Genomic DNA, 12,790 nt, shown 5'->3' with positions numbered 1-12,790 from the left:
ATATATATATATATATATATATATATATATATATATATATATATATATATATATATATATATATATATATATATATACATAAGGATTAGGGAGGAGCTTTGTAAGCTCCTTCCGGGCTATCATGGAGGTATGGCTACTCCTTGGCACTGTCCATTGTATAGGTACTGAAACGTTTTTGTGTTATGCTGTCCATTGTTAGCTTATATCCTCTTCATTGCTTTAATTTTACTTACAAGATTTCGTCATCCCGTTTGTTGGATATTGTGAAAATTTTGTTTGAATGTAACTTTAATTTCCACAATTCGACAGAAAATTTGCATTATGATTTTTGGAGTTTTCCCGACAATATGAGGCATGAGCAGAGGGGAAATGAGGGAGAGAGGCTCCAACAGCACTAGTAGGATCAAGGGCAATATTTTTCTCATCTTGTCCCGATATTTTGTATGTAACAGTGTATCCGAGATAAAATTGTAATTAGGGAAATATAACTAACATAAGTGAATTTCTTCATATTGTAAAAAATAGCGGAGGACAATAAACTCTTTTCGTTTTTCACGTAAAAGTCTGTTTGGCTCGATTATTTTCACGTCCGAAAGGAACTTTCTACAGTCATTAACTTTAGTTGCCTTTGCTTTCTTTTGAATTTGAACTGAGATACAAAAAAATCCGTTATCCGCAACATGAAATATGCGTCTGCGTGTCTGCGTGCGCATTATGAAAATTTTCGACCTGAAATTTGTAAATTATATAAAATTTACGCAAAATGAAACAAGTTTTAATCGGAAGATTACAGTACTTGAACTACTTGAAGGTTAAAAAAACTACGTTTAAGTGGCTAATCGGTTCCGTTCATAAATATCTGGAAGTGGTAGCTATGTTTAGTTGATGCAATCTAGTTCTTAACTTTAAGGATTTGACATCTTACTATTAACATTAGAAGGATTTTCACTGCACCAAGTTTCCTATATATATAAAACCATTTTTAATATTCAATCCCGGTAAGCTTACCGAATATCCTGGTGGGAGGTTACAATTTTCACAGCGTAGATCATCATTTCCGCATCGCTGCGACTAATTAGCTCGAAAGTTGACGTGGAAGTGGAAGCGACGGATTGAGATGTTGAGTCTCGTTTAGCTGGTCTGGTTTGGGGTTCTGCTCGAGTATGAATCAAGCCGAAGGTTTTCAATCAGACTGTCACACTAGTTCATTATTGCAAGAATTTGCCGTTGCCTTATTTGTTTTAAATAAAAAAAAAGTCAACTAATCATTTCTCTGATCACTTGTGTAGTTCTTCACAGTGCATTTTATCTCCTGATCGCTGTAATTATCTGTTTTTTTGCCTTTTTTTTTTTCCAAAAATACCATCCTAGCTGTTTCATTCTATCGGTAGTAGCTTATATCCGTTTTCTCAGTTCTTTTATGGGTTCCAGATTGCAAGTTCTGCTTCTTGATTTACTTTTTCCCTTTCCTGGATATCATCCTGCATTTCGCGGGCACTATTTAACTCGTGAACTTTTCCATCAGTCAAGATATGCTTGTGAAAGATCAAGCTTCGTTTCTGATGATTAATCTACGTGGAAATTACTTGAAGTATAAGCACCGGCTAAAGATACAAACATTGGACATCCTCAGTCTTGCCCTCTATCTGATGAAATGTAAATCCTGTTATGATTTTATGTTAGCTTGTACGAGCACAGATGTTTTGGGAATTTGCAAAACAAACAATGAATTCACAGAAAATGGTATCAAATGGTAAGGTGGTAACCACAACGTTGAAGGCACGATATGGTAACGATGTGCGTAAAATGACGATCCACCATAGCGATGACATGTCATACAACGATCTTGTTTTAATGATGCAACGAATATTTAAGCTTCAAAGTTCAGCTAACATATCGTTGAAATATAAGGATGAAGGTAGGCTGAGTTCTTGCATGAATATTTTGAAAACTTGAAATACGAACGCTTCCAGTGAAGGCGACTAAAGAGTTTCATAATTAGAAAAGAAGGTAGAACATTTGTGATGAAAGCTTCAGTATGTTCTTGCTGTCGCTTGTTGACCGACTACGCTTTGTTATCAGTCATATGTTGAGGTGCAGAAATTCAGTTGTTCAAGCCTAAATTTATCTAAGTTTCAAATGGTTTAGTTAATGACCTGGGTCTTTTTTGGGAAATGGAAGATATTTCATCGCGAATTATTGTACCATCCACAGTATATATATTAGTTCCGATTTACATTGATATTACAGATGGTGATTATATAACATTGGCGGATGATACGGATTTGTTACTGGCACTTCAAACGGAAACAAAACTTTCGATAATCGTTTTAAGTGATGAAAGTGATTCTACTCAAGTAATGAAGTAAGTAACTCTAGTAAAGCAAGTAACAAAAAATAAGTGATGGAGTTATCTCATACAACTTATTTGGATAATTGGGGAACTTAACCAGATGCCGTAAGAATCTCTTTTTACAATCAGCATGAATAGCACAGGTTTTTATTAATTTGTTGGATAAAGAGGAGAGGAAAAAGAGGAAATGCGAGTTATTATTCGGGAAAAAAGGTTGGTCTGGAAAAGTTTACTTGTTTAATTCTTAACCATATCTGTTCTTTTTTTTGCAATGAAAAAGCTCTCTGATGTGAGCAGTTGATTAGAAAATAGATAAATCAGAAATGGAATATGCTACTATGCTTGAAGTCTGTAAAACAATACTGCAAACAGCTTTGAAGGATTAACAACCTGAAGGATTAACAAATCTTTGGTCATAGGAATTGGAAGGAAAGATGGTATTCCACTGCTTAATTTTAGATTAGAGACTCAATTAGAAGTAGTACGCGATACAGCCACTTCTATTCTGGAAACGTTGAAAGCAATTAAGATTGGTACCAAAATGAATAAATGTGAAGTTGTCAGAGAATGTACCATTGGTAATTTGATGAAAAATAGCGAATCAGTTGCAACAATCCAACCATCTGTCCATGAACAGGTAGATTTTGTTGCTTTTATTGAAATTACTGGAAGCTGATTTCCCACTTTATGGTGATGATTAGTTTAAAAGCATATGAAACTTTTAATACAACTTATTAAACACGGAGTTTTTTGTTTTTTCTTTTTTTTTGCTCTGCTAAAATGCCAAGTATTCTAAAATTTCTCAAAAATTATCCAGTGTTGACACTTCTTTATCATTACTTCAGAAATCCTAAGATTATTTTCATTTAGCAAAGTTTTCTGAATAAATTCAGGTAAATAATTTAACATCAACTTATGGTGCACCTCTTTCGGCTAAAATTGATTCATCCAACAAAGACGCTCCTCATAGAAAGCTGATGGATGGCATATCACTACCACCAACCACACCAGTTGATGTGCAAAATTCTCAGTCAGTCGGGCATTCTACATCATCAAGAGAAGGTTCACACAGTGAACCAAATACGGAAATTGATATATCATCGAGCACTCATCTCATAACTTCATCGTTTCCTCCTACACAACGCGGTAAATTTATTTTTCAAGTGAATTTTATTGGATTATTTGTATTTTTCTTGCTTTTGTTGATCATTTTAACTATCTCACCATTCGCTACAACTTCTAAGTAGTTGAGTTTACTGTACACTGAACACAACTGTATAAGGATATTGTATGTGGACCTTATGTTACTAACTGCTGGAACTGCTGGAACATTCCACTTCACATAATGGTATATCTATTACATGGTTATTTAGAATACCTAACTTAGCCTTACAAAAAATTATTTGCCTAGATCTTTTAGCAATGTATTCTGTTGTATTTGTATACAATTACTGTTATTATTTTCGACATACAGCAAGATGCCCTGTTCATATTTCATAACTAGGTTATTTTAATAAGAAAAAGTTATACCGTATAGAAATTTATATTAATTTAAAAAAAAAAAGAAATGAAGCAAAACAAAACAGATTGTACCTTTCAGAAGCGGGTGATCGTATTCCCCCAGCACCGGCTCCGAATTCTTTATTGCCTCAAGCTCTTCCGTCTCACTTAGTACCGTCAGCTCCAACAGGTCCATTGCAAGCTGGGCCACCATCTTTGCCACTTCAAACACAACTGCCGGCAATAAATGCATACGATCAACAGCAGCCAAATGCACCAATTTCTGCTCCACAGTCGGAATACCGCTTTGGTATGCCACCCCTGAGCCAGAATATATCATCTTATGGTGTCTCAGCTTCGCAACCGCAACAACAACAACAGCAACATCAGCAGCAGCCGTTTGGCAATATGATAGGCAGTGCTAATGCATTACCGCAGCCACCTCAACAAGTACCACTTCAGATTCCACCAGCCACTGTGCCTGGTACACTACCACCACCAGCATCATCAATGCCAGTTTCTGGCCTACCACCGACTTCCGGATTCGACGCACCACCAACTTCTTTCGGTACACAAATGGTCAGTACTGTAATGCAGTCGCAAACTTCACCGCAGCAGATGTCCTATTCAGGAAGCCCAGCAACTCTTCAAAGTTTCAATCCAACGGCGGCAAGACCAGGTTCACAGTCGGGTATTTTTATGGTTTACATACTTTTAGTGGTGTAAGCTTATTTCTATCTAGAATTTTTTGATAGAAGTCGGTTGAAACAATGCGGAATTGTATGTCAAGGTGTGACAGGACAACTACTCGGAACAGACTGGAATGATATTTAACATCTATCTGTTAGGTTAGGCTTGATCAAAGAAATTAGCAAGAGGTGGCGAATCTGAAATTAGCCATGAAATCGTAGTGTAATGAAGGTCTTGGTATTAAATCCCAGTTGATCAAGACACTATTTTTGTTCGCTTTTATTTGATTTTAACATTAATCCATCAGTCATTGTTCTTTAGCTAACACTTTACTTTCCAGGTATGTCACCGCATTCGATAGCTCCTCCACCATCCTCAATCGCACCTCTTGGTAGTTTTGAACGTAATTCACCAGCGACAGCTGTTGTGCATCCCCCCATTGGTCTACCACCAACGATGCCGTTCGGTACGGCCGCAGGTGCTCCAAATCCATTTGCTCGCGGTACACAGCCTTTGCATCACATGCGTTTTCCGTTGCAGCCGTCCGGATATTGATTTTGTCTTTCTCCTTCCGAATGGTAAATGAAAAGAATCCAAAAAATATGTTCTCATGTGGGAATTTTCGCCTTTCTTTTATTATTTCTTGCAGCTGTTCCTCACTACAGCGGTCATTTATTTTATCTCTTTCCATTTGTGTTTCTTTCTTTTCATAAATCTTCGTAATTTCTGTCAAGGAGCTGTCTATTTTTATAATAGGGCCTGTTTTCCTTATTATTTATTGGGGCTACTACTTTGTTTTATGGTTTGTCGTTGTTTAGAGTAATTATTACAATAAAAAGTTCTGTGATATTAGTCTTTGAAGGCAATACATTGCATGTAATGGTTTTTATGCCTATATTTAAATACACTGTTTTCTGCTTTTTCGAGCATGTTTTGAAAGAAATAGTGGATCACAGTAGGTTTCGTTGCTGAGAGTAGAGTTGACTAAATTTTTGAAGGATGGATCCGGCGAACTTTATCATTTTTCAGTTTCTATTTATTTCCATTGTTTTAGACTGTCTCACAAGCATATAGCTTTTCACTTCACGAGTTGCTTGAGTAAGTGGTTGTTCACCTCACTGTTTTGATCGTCATGCAAAACTTGACATTTGATGAGGTATTTTTCTGGCATGGGTACATTTATTGCAGGGTAATCCTTCCTAATACTCTGCAATTACTACCATTTACCAGAGTAAAGTGGTCCAACCCACATAATTCAGTAATCTGGTTTGCTTCGGTACATTTTCGTTGCGTTTTATTATAATTTGTGTGCAACTCTTATGTGTATTTATGAAAAAAAAAGAAATTGTAATGATAAAGCCAGGTTTCTCTCCATCGTTTTTCCCAAATTATCCCATTCTTAATAATGTATTAATCCATTGTTTTTATTGGTTTCAACTATGATTGTTTTCTTGCTAACAACAAAAAATCCTGTTTCCATTTTGTTGTTTACCTCTTTGCTAAAACTTAGAAATTTTAAGAACGATCGATTTTTTAAGTATCACCAAATAATAGTATGCACTAACTAGACAATCTTTTGAGTGAGGCAGACGCTTTCATTCATCTTAGCACTTGGTCTTTATAGTTTATTTGATCCCGGTTATCTTCATTTTTTAATTGATTGGGTTCGAATGCTGTGAAGAAATATATTGCATCCCGTAAATGATTCATTTTCAGTTTGTTTCTCTCTTTACTTTTGTACTGGACTGTTTCTCAGTCCTCTACAAGTTATTTTCCATTTTTTCGAATCCGTTCATTAAAAAAATGTATGATTTAGCGAAGTTGATTTTCGGTCTAACCCTCTTTGTTATTCCTTATTTTCAGTTCCTTAATTATGTTGCAATTGTTTCTGATGTCTCAAGTTGTCGAAGCTACATGATACCACCATTCAGTTTGCCAAATTCTGTGGTTCTGTTTTTTCCAGCTACGCCATCCTATTCATTTACCGGTTAGTACCGATCGCTCACTAGAACTACACTGACTTCCTTAACCGATTTGATTTGAATACATAACAAACCCGAAATTTAATTGGACATGAACACTGAACAGTCGAGAATGGGATGAAAAATGTTTTTAAAGAAGCTTATAATTTTTTCGATTTTTATCAAGATGAATAAATTTTTTGATGAGTTCCGTTTGAACTGCTCTAATTCGATTGAATTAATTCGACATTAATGCTTCAATTTTTCGTTTGTTCCAAAATGCTAGATTAACTTGAAAAATAAAAAGTACGGGAAATGCTTGTTTTTTCATTTGAGAGAATGATGCTAAATTGAAGTAACACTTGATATAATCAGAATCAAGAAATCCAATTTTTTTACAACTCAACAGTTTTCATTTTTTTTTTTGTTTTTCTTTTTTGTTCCATTACCCGAACTGTTTCCAACATTCCCTTCTTCTCCCTGTAATTCCCCGTTCTTGCCGTTTTTTTCTCTGTTTGTATTTTATTGAACAAGTTATATATTCCTAATTTTGGAGGAATTCTCTAACATCTGACATTGCATCTGAAAATTGAGGTCAATGTTCCAGTCAGATTGAGGCGATACGTAACTGATGACATCAATGACGACGACCTTGAAAGCTGTCGTTCTCGTTGGTGGTGCACAAAAAGGTAGGGCGAATTAAAATTTGGCATTGTCGTCCATTGTCGGAAATCAACATTTCCTGAAATTCAAGTGAAAATTCCTTGAAATGCTGCTTGCAAGTCTGGCCGTTATTTCTCTCTACGCTTTTTTTATATTTTTACCAGTTCTACTGATTGCATACGCTGTTTCCCGTTGCCCACTTCGTCTCTGATTCACCCTCGTACGTTTGCATTCAGGTACACGTTTTCGACCACTTTCACTACAGCTTCCGAAACCGCTATTTCCGATCGCTGGGGTGCCACTTGTCGAACATCATATTGAGCAGCTTTCAAAGGCAAGTTTTAGTGGTTTTGCGTCTGGTCATTGCTCCAATGTTCAAGGAACTTGGCGATATGCTTCTTAAATATTGCCTTTGAAATATTTTGGGAATCGTTTTGTAAATAAACGCAAACATCATTATCAGATACATCCTGCACACGCTGCACACGAATTTGAGTGAATTTATTGGAACTCTTAAAACCTTGAAACATAAAATGCAGTTACATATTCATGAAATGCAGAAATATGTCAGTTCTGTTTTTATCAATGCAGATGAGAAACTTAGAATTTTGTAGAAGTTGGAAATTTGGAAATTGATATCAGGACATGATTTTAGTTTTAGTTGGCTGCAGTAACGGAAATTTATTTGATTGGATTCTATCCCGCGAAATACTTTTACGACTTTATCCAAAAATGTATGGATACATATGGGATTAGAATCAGGTAAATTTCTGTTATTTGTTTGCCTCTTTCATTGTGACAGTATTTGTAGATTTGAAGTATAAACGTATATAAAATTTCAAATTCTTACTGGTTTCATGAAATAACTTTATGCTGCATTCTTCGCTGATTTTAGAACTATTTGTCACTATTCATTTCTGAAAGAAGTTGGAGAGGAAAGGAAGGAAAATTTCGTTCGTAGATTTAACTAAAGTCACTTTGTTCCTTTTTACAAAAATGTGTATTTTTATAGGAAGAAATACCTTGATTTTAGTTACTGCGGTATTTGATTCTTTGATTCCTTTGGGTTGAAGTCAGTAATGACAGCAAAAAAACTTCAGGGTCTTGTTTCCTTGCAGATACCTGGAAGAACCTGGGGCACTGGGCACAGCATGTGGTTTATACCACTTTCGTTCAGTCTTACTTGAGGACAATCCAAGTGCACTATTTGTGCTTAACGCTGATGTTTGTGGTGATTTGCCAGTTGCCGAAATGGCCCATGAACTAATCGTGAAACATAACGCTCATGGATTATTACTCACAACCGAGGCTACCCGTGAACAGTCCATCAACTATGGCTCCGTCGTAATTGATCCGAATGGAAAGGTTAATCTGTAAAATAAAATACTAATACTGGTGTTAGTAATCACTGAACTGGTATCGGAAATCGAAATTCTTATGAGGACATATCAAATTTTCAAGAAGACAAGGTGTACAGAAATTTCTGAATTTCTACCACTTTGGAATTTTTAATTTTCAAAGAAATTTCATTACTTCTAAGGCAAATGTCTTTTTCAGGTTCTTCACTATGTCGATAAACCAACAACTTTTGTCTCACCGCACATTTCATGTGGTGTTTACTTGCTACGCGCAAGTGTTGTTGAAAGGATTGGTAGAGTACGCAGTTATTCAGATGCAAAGCAAGTATGTATAATTTATAACATCGTTAAAATCTGTCTTACAGAATATAAATAGTAGTAAATTTGCCTCTTAAGCCAAAGTTTGATGGGAAACTTATGTAAGTTTTGATAGGAAACTTAATATTTGATGGGAAAATTGGAAGCTTATGTCTGGAATTCCTCCGATATGTTCGGTCTTTGTTTGATTATGGCTATACTCGAAAGCTACTTATTTCTGTTTAAAGACTTTTAATTCAATATCCGGATTTTGATGGTTTTAGGTTTGGTTTGAAACCGAGATTTTTCCACAGATGGCTTCAGAATCCGTACTATATGCACTAAAAACGAAACGTTGGTGGAGTCAGACGAAAACCGCTGCGTAAGATTTATATTTCAGCAAATGATTACTGAAGTTTTTGAGTGAGGCTTTACTATTTTCTCCATATCTTTTAGTGCACCATATGAGCTTATTAACTGCAGTATATTTTTTTTCAGTGCAGCACTTTATGCAAATCGCCATTACCTACGTTTATATCATGCTTCTGATCCATCACGGCTATGCCATGACAGGGCACAAATCATTGGTGATGTTTTCATCGACCCCACTGCTGAGGTTAATGTTTGCCAGTTTGGTTTATTTGCTTCGATTGACCTCTCATTGTATTCTTTGCATGAGTGCAGTAGTAGAGATGAGGCCATGAACTAGGGATTAAATGAATTAAGTTTTAATGAATTGTTCTAATCAAATTTTAATGAACTAAATGAATTAAGCCATGAATTAATCTCCACACTTAAGCTTCAGATTTTTTTTTGAATAAATTTTTATTCCAGGTTCATCCAAGTGCAAAAATAGGTCCGAATGTGAGTATTGGTGCGAAGGCAAAAATTGCAGCCGGTGTCCGTGTTCGTGAAACTATTGTTCTAGCGGAAGCAATAATCAACGAGCATGCCTGTGTACTACATTCAGTAATCGGATGGCGCAGTGTTGTTGGTGCATGGGCACGTATAGAAGGTACACCAATTTCACCCAATCCAAACATTCCGTTTGCTAAACTGGACAATAAACCATTGTTCAACATTGATGGCCGTCTTAATCCATCACTAACTATTCTTGGATCCGACGTTCATGTTCCTGCTGAAACGGTTATTCTTAATTCCATCGTTTTACCATACAAAGAACTCACATCCAGTTACAAAAACCAAATAATACTGTGAACACAAAATAATACTGCTAACGAATATTCATGCAGGTAGTTTTTGAGTCGGCTTTATATTTCTTCATTTTAATATTTAGAAGATGTTACGATTCAAGGAAAAGAAGATTTCAAGTTTTATTCCGTAATTTTGATCGCTCTTGAGGTGTGGAACTTTCCCGTCCAGTACTACCTGACTTTTTGTCCCTGATGAGTATCAACATAGCCAGTTAATCCATGGGAGTTACGATGGGATGTTTTACTCTTCGTTAATGTCCTTCTTTGAGATTTACTCAGCCTTATCTTTCCATTTTATTGACTTCCCGCGTTGACTTTTTTGTTTTTTGGAGAAGTTACATTTGAAAGACGAATGAGTTCGAAAGTTCATTATTTCAACACCAAAATTTGGGCACTAAAAGTTAGAGTAGTCCGTTTTAGGAAAACAATTCGAATTTTACAGCTTAGAATTTCAAGAAAATCATGACCCATTACTGTCTCTTAATTACTAATTGTTGAGTGGGATACATTTTGTTATCTTGGCTTTCCATTCGCTCATATTTCCGATAACTTAGAACAGTTTTTTTACGAGATAACAACCCATAACATTTCAAGAACATTTTTCACCCACAATGTGCTCGCATTCAATCATTTCTTCAACATGGAAAAAATTCGGCCAAGAAAGTTTCCGATAGTAGCTGTGTAACTTTTTTATTTAATACAGTAATTAGTTACCTTCCACCGATCATCGATTTTAGGAATCATGTCTTTTGTATTTAATAAATAATTTACAGCCTTTCAGTTTCGTCAGGGGTATTGAGCCGATTTGGCGAATGCCGTATGTTTTATTAAGATCTGACTAGCCTAATAATATGCTCCCTTTCTTCCTTTTACATTTTTCACATTGGGTATTTCTAATACAAAGAAATTATTTATTTGATGTTGGAACACTAATATAATTAATTGGTTATCCACTTTATTTGAATTTCAAAATAGTTTAAACATAATTGAAAGTCCTTACCTTAATTGTGCCTTTCCATTGGTCTTTTCCTGTTCAACGATTTTATCATTCTAATTATTCGCAAGTTTTTTGATTTGTTCCTACTTTTATTTTATAGAATGCGCGTTTTATATCTGCAGGTGAGCTAAATGTTTTTGTAATCGACGCAAGATCGCTTAGCCCGTCTTTGGGTTTTTGTTTTTGTTTTTTTTTTTAAGCTTTTTTCTATTCCATTAAATTATTTTTGTTGTGAACAGCTGTGATACGCTTTCATTTCGCTGAATTGTGTTATTCTTAATTGTTTCTCTTCATGTTTATTTTGTTGTTCTGTATAATATTCTAGTCAATCCTTGTGTTTTATTTTGCGAAAAATAAAGCACTAGAGAGTGATGTTTTGACCGCGTTGAAGAATGCTTTCGCCGTTACACGTTACTCCCTGATGAATTAGGCAACAGAATAATAATGCAGTATGACGTTTTTATCTTATCTACCACTGTGAACGATTGGTGAATAATAGTTGACTCCGGAAAGTGAAATTTGAGATGGCTACCACATCCATGGGAAACAGTAGTTGCGCAAATTACCCATTCTCAGAATCAGGAGATAGTGATGAAAAATAAAGAGACTTTCTCTTTGAGGCTGATTATCAGAATGGGTACAATTCAAACCTGTTTGAGGGGATCTATGAAAGGTCGAGTCTGGTGCCAGCAGACGAGATAACTTCCAGCTGTTAAAGTGCACACTGTCACTGCTGCGATTAAAGTGCTCGTAGTTGGATTTGCCTCTCAGGATTTCGTCCATCCATTGGATGAAGACCGTGCTCTTAGGCTAATATTGCCAATTTTCCGTAAGTTTCTTAATCGATTGTGTATGGTGGCCATTGGGATCTATTTGGTAGGACACACAGCAGGCTAAGAGATTTCAGAAAGCGGTTCAGGATGCCTGAAAATAGACTCATTTACTGAATCTGACAGAGATGATACTTGTGAAATGAACGTGCCAAGGAAGATTTTTAGTACTATATCACACTATCATGTTAGTAGCTGCCCTCATATAGTATCTGTTCTGTACAGCAGTTCAGATTTCAATGAGTCACACCATCTGCGCTCTATTGATAAGTAATGTGACAGGTTAAATGACAGGCTTTTGTTGAGATCAGACTTAACTGAGTGGTGTGAACGATCGATTAGTTGAATTTGCAAGTGTAAAGATTGAAATAAATAAATTCTGAAATTGGCGGGAAATAGGAGTGTAGTGAAAGAGAAAAGTGATGGGTTCGTTTCATCGGCAACTGGTCACATTTACCGTTCTGGTCTTTTTGCACCGCATCCTGCCACCCAATCGATAACTCCAACAAACTTCCTTCCCTAATTATAGTTCCTTTTTGCTTATATAATTGGAAATTTAACTGATTTTAATCGATGTTGATGAATCACATGTCTGCAAATGAACTGTAATCGCAAGACCGCACAGCGCATCCTTGCGTTTTCTTTCAGACTTTTCATTGCGTTAAATTATTTTTGTTGTAAACAGCCGTGTTACGCTTTTATTTCTTGATGATTAGCAGGATCTATTTGATACATGCTGAAGTTACTGGCTAAGATCAAAAAAGACAATTCTGATACGGAATTTCAGAAATCCACCAGAAACTGTCTATTATTTGATCGGATCTTCAAATACGGTGTATCTTATGCAAGTAATCAAAAACACGCACATACACAGACACACACACGGAAGCAAACACATCGCAAAAACAGACAGACAAACTGATGGAC

The 12,790-nt window shown here is 35.8% G+C and overlaps 2 protein-coding genes across 2 annotated transcripts; both read left to right on the top strand.

Annotated features, from left to right (window-relative positions):
• The first annotated feature begins 1,735 nt into the window (after positions 1-1,735).
• On the top strand, positions 1,736-5,234 carry LOAG_08357 (hypothetical protein). Its single transcript, XM_020447675.1, has 6 exons — positions 1,736-1,918; positions 2,251-2,365; positions 2,813-2,990; positions 3,247-3,499; positions 3,954-4,532; positions 4,884-5,234. Exons 1-6 carry the CDS (start codon positions 1,741-1,743, stop codon positions 5,096-5,098), a joined length of 1,518 nt encoding a protein of 505 aa, XP_020302121.1. The 5' UTR covers positions 1,736-1,740; the 3' UTR covers positions 5,099-5,234.
• Positions 5,235-7,054: 1,820 nt separating this feature from the next.
• Positions 7,055-10,040, top strand: LOAG_08356 (nucleotidyl transferase; the record flags this gene model as incomplete). Its single annotated transcript, XM_003143888.2, has 8 exons — positions 7,055-7,193; positions 7,404-7,511; positions 7,839-7,929; positions 8,286-8,532; positions 8,725-8,850; positions 9,107-9,204; positions 9,321-9,438; positions 9,657-10,040. The coding sequence occupies exons 1-8, from the start codon at positions 7,136-7,138 to the stop codon at positions 10,038-10,040; spliced, it is 1,230 nt and encodes a 409-aa protein (XP_003143936.1). The 5' UTR covers positions 7,055-7,135.
• Positions 10,041-12,790: the final 2,750 nt, after the last annotated feature.

Source organism: Loa loa (genome assembly GCF_000183805.2).
Source record: "Loa loa unplaced genomic scaffold supercont3.18, whole genome shotgun sequence".
In the NCBI taxonomy this organism is placed as follows: Eukaryota; Metazoa; Nematoda; class Chromadorea; order Rhabditida; family Onchocercidae; genus Loa; species Loa loa.
This window is presented reverse-complemented; position numbering and strand designations above follow the sequence as displayed.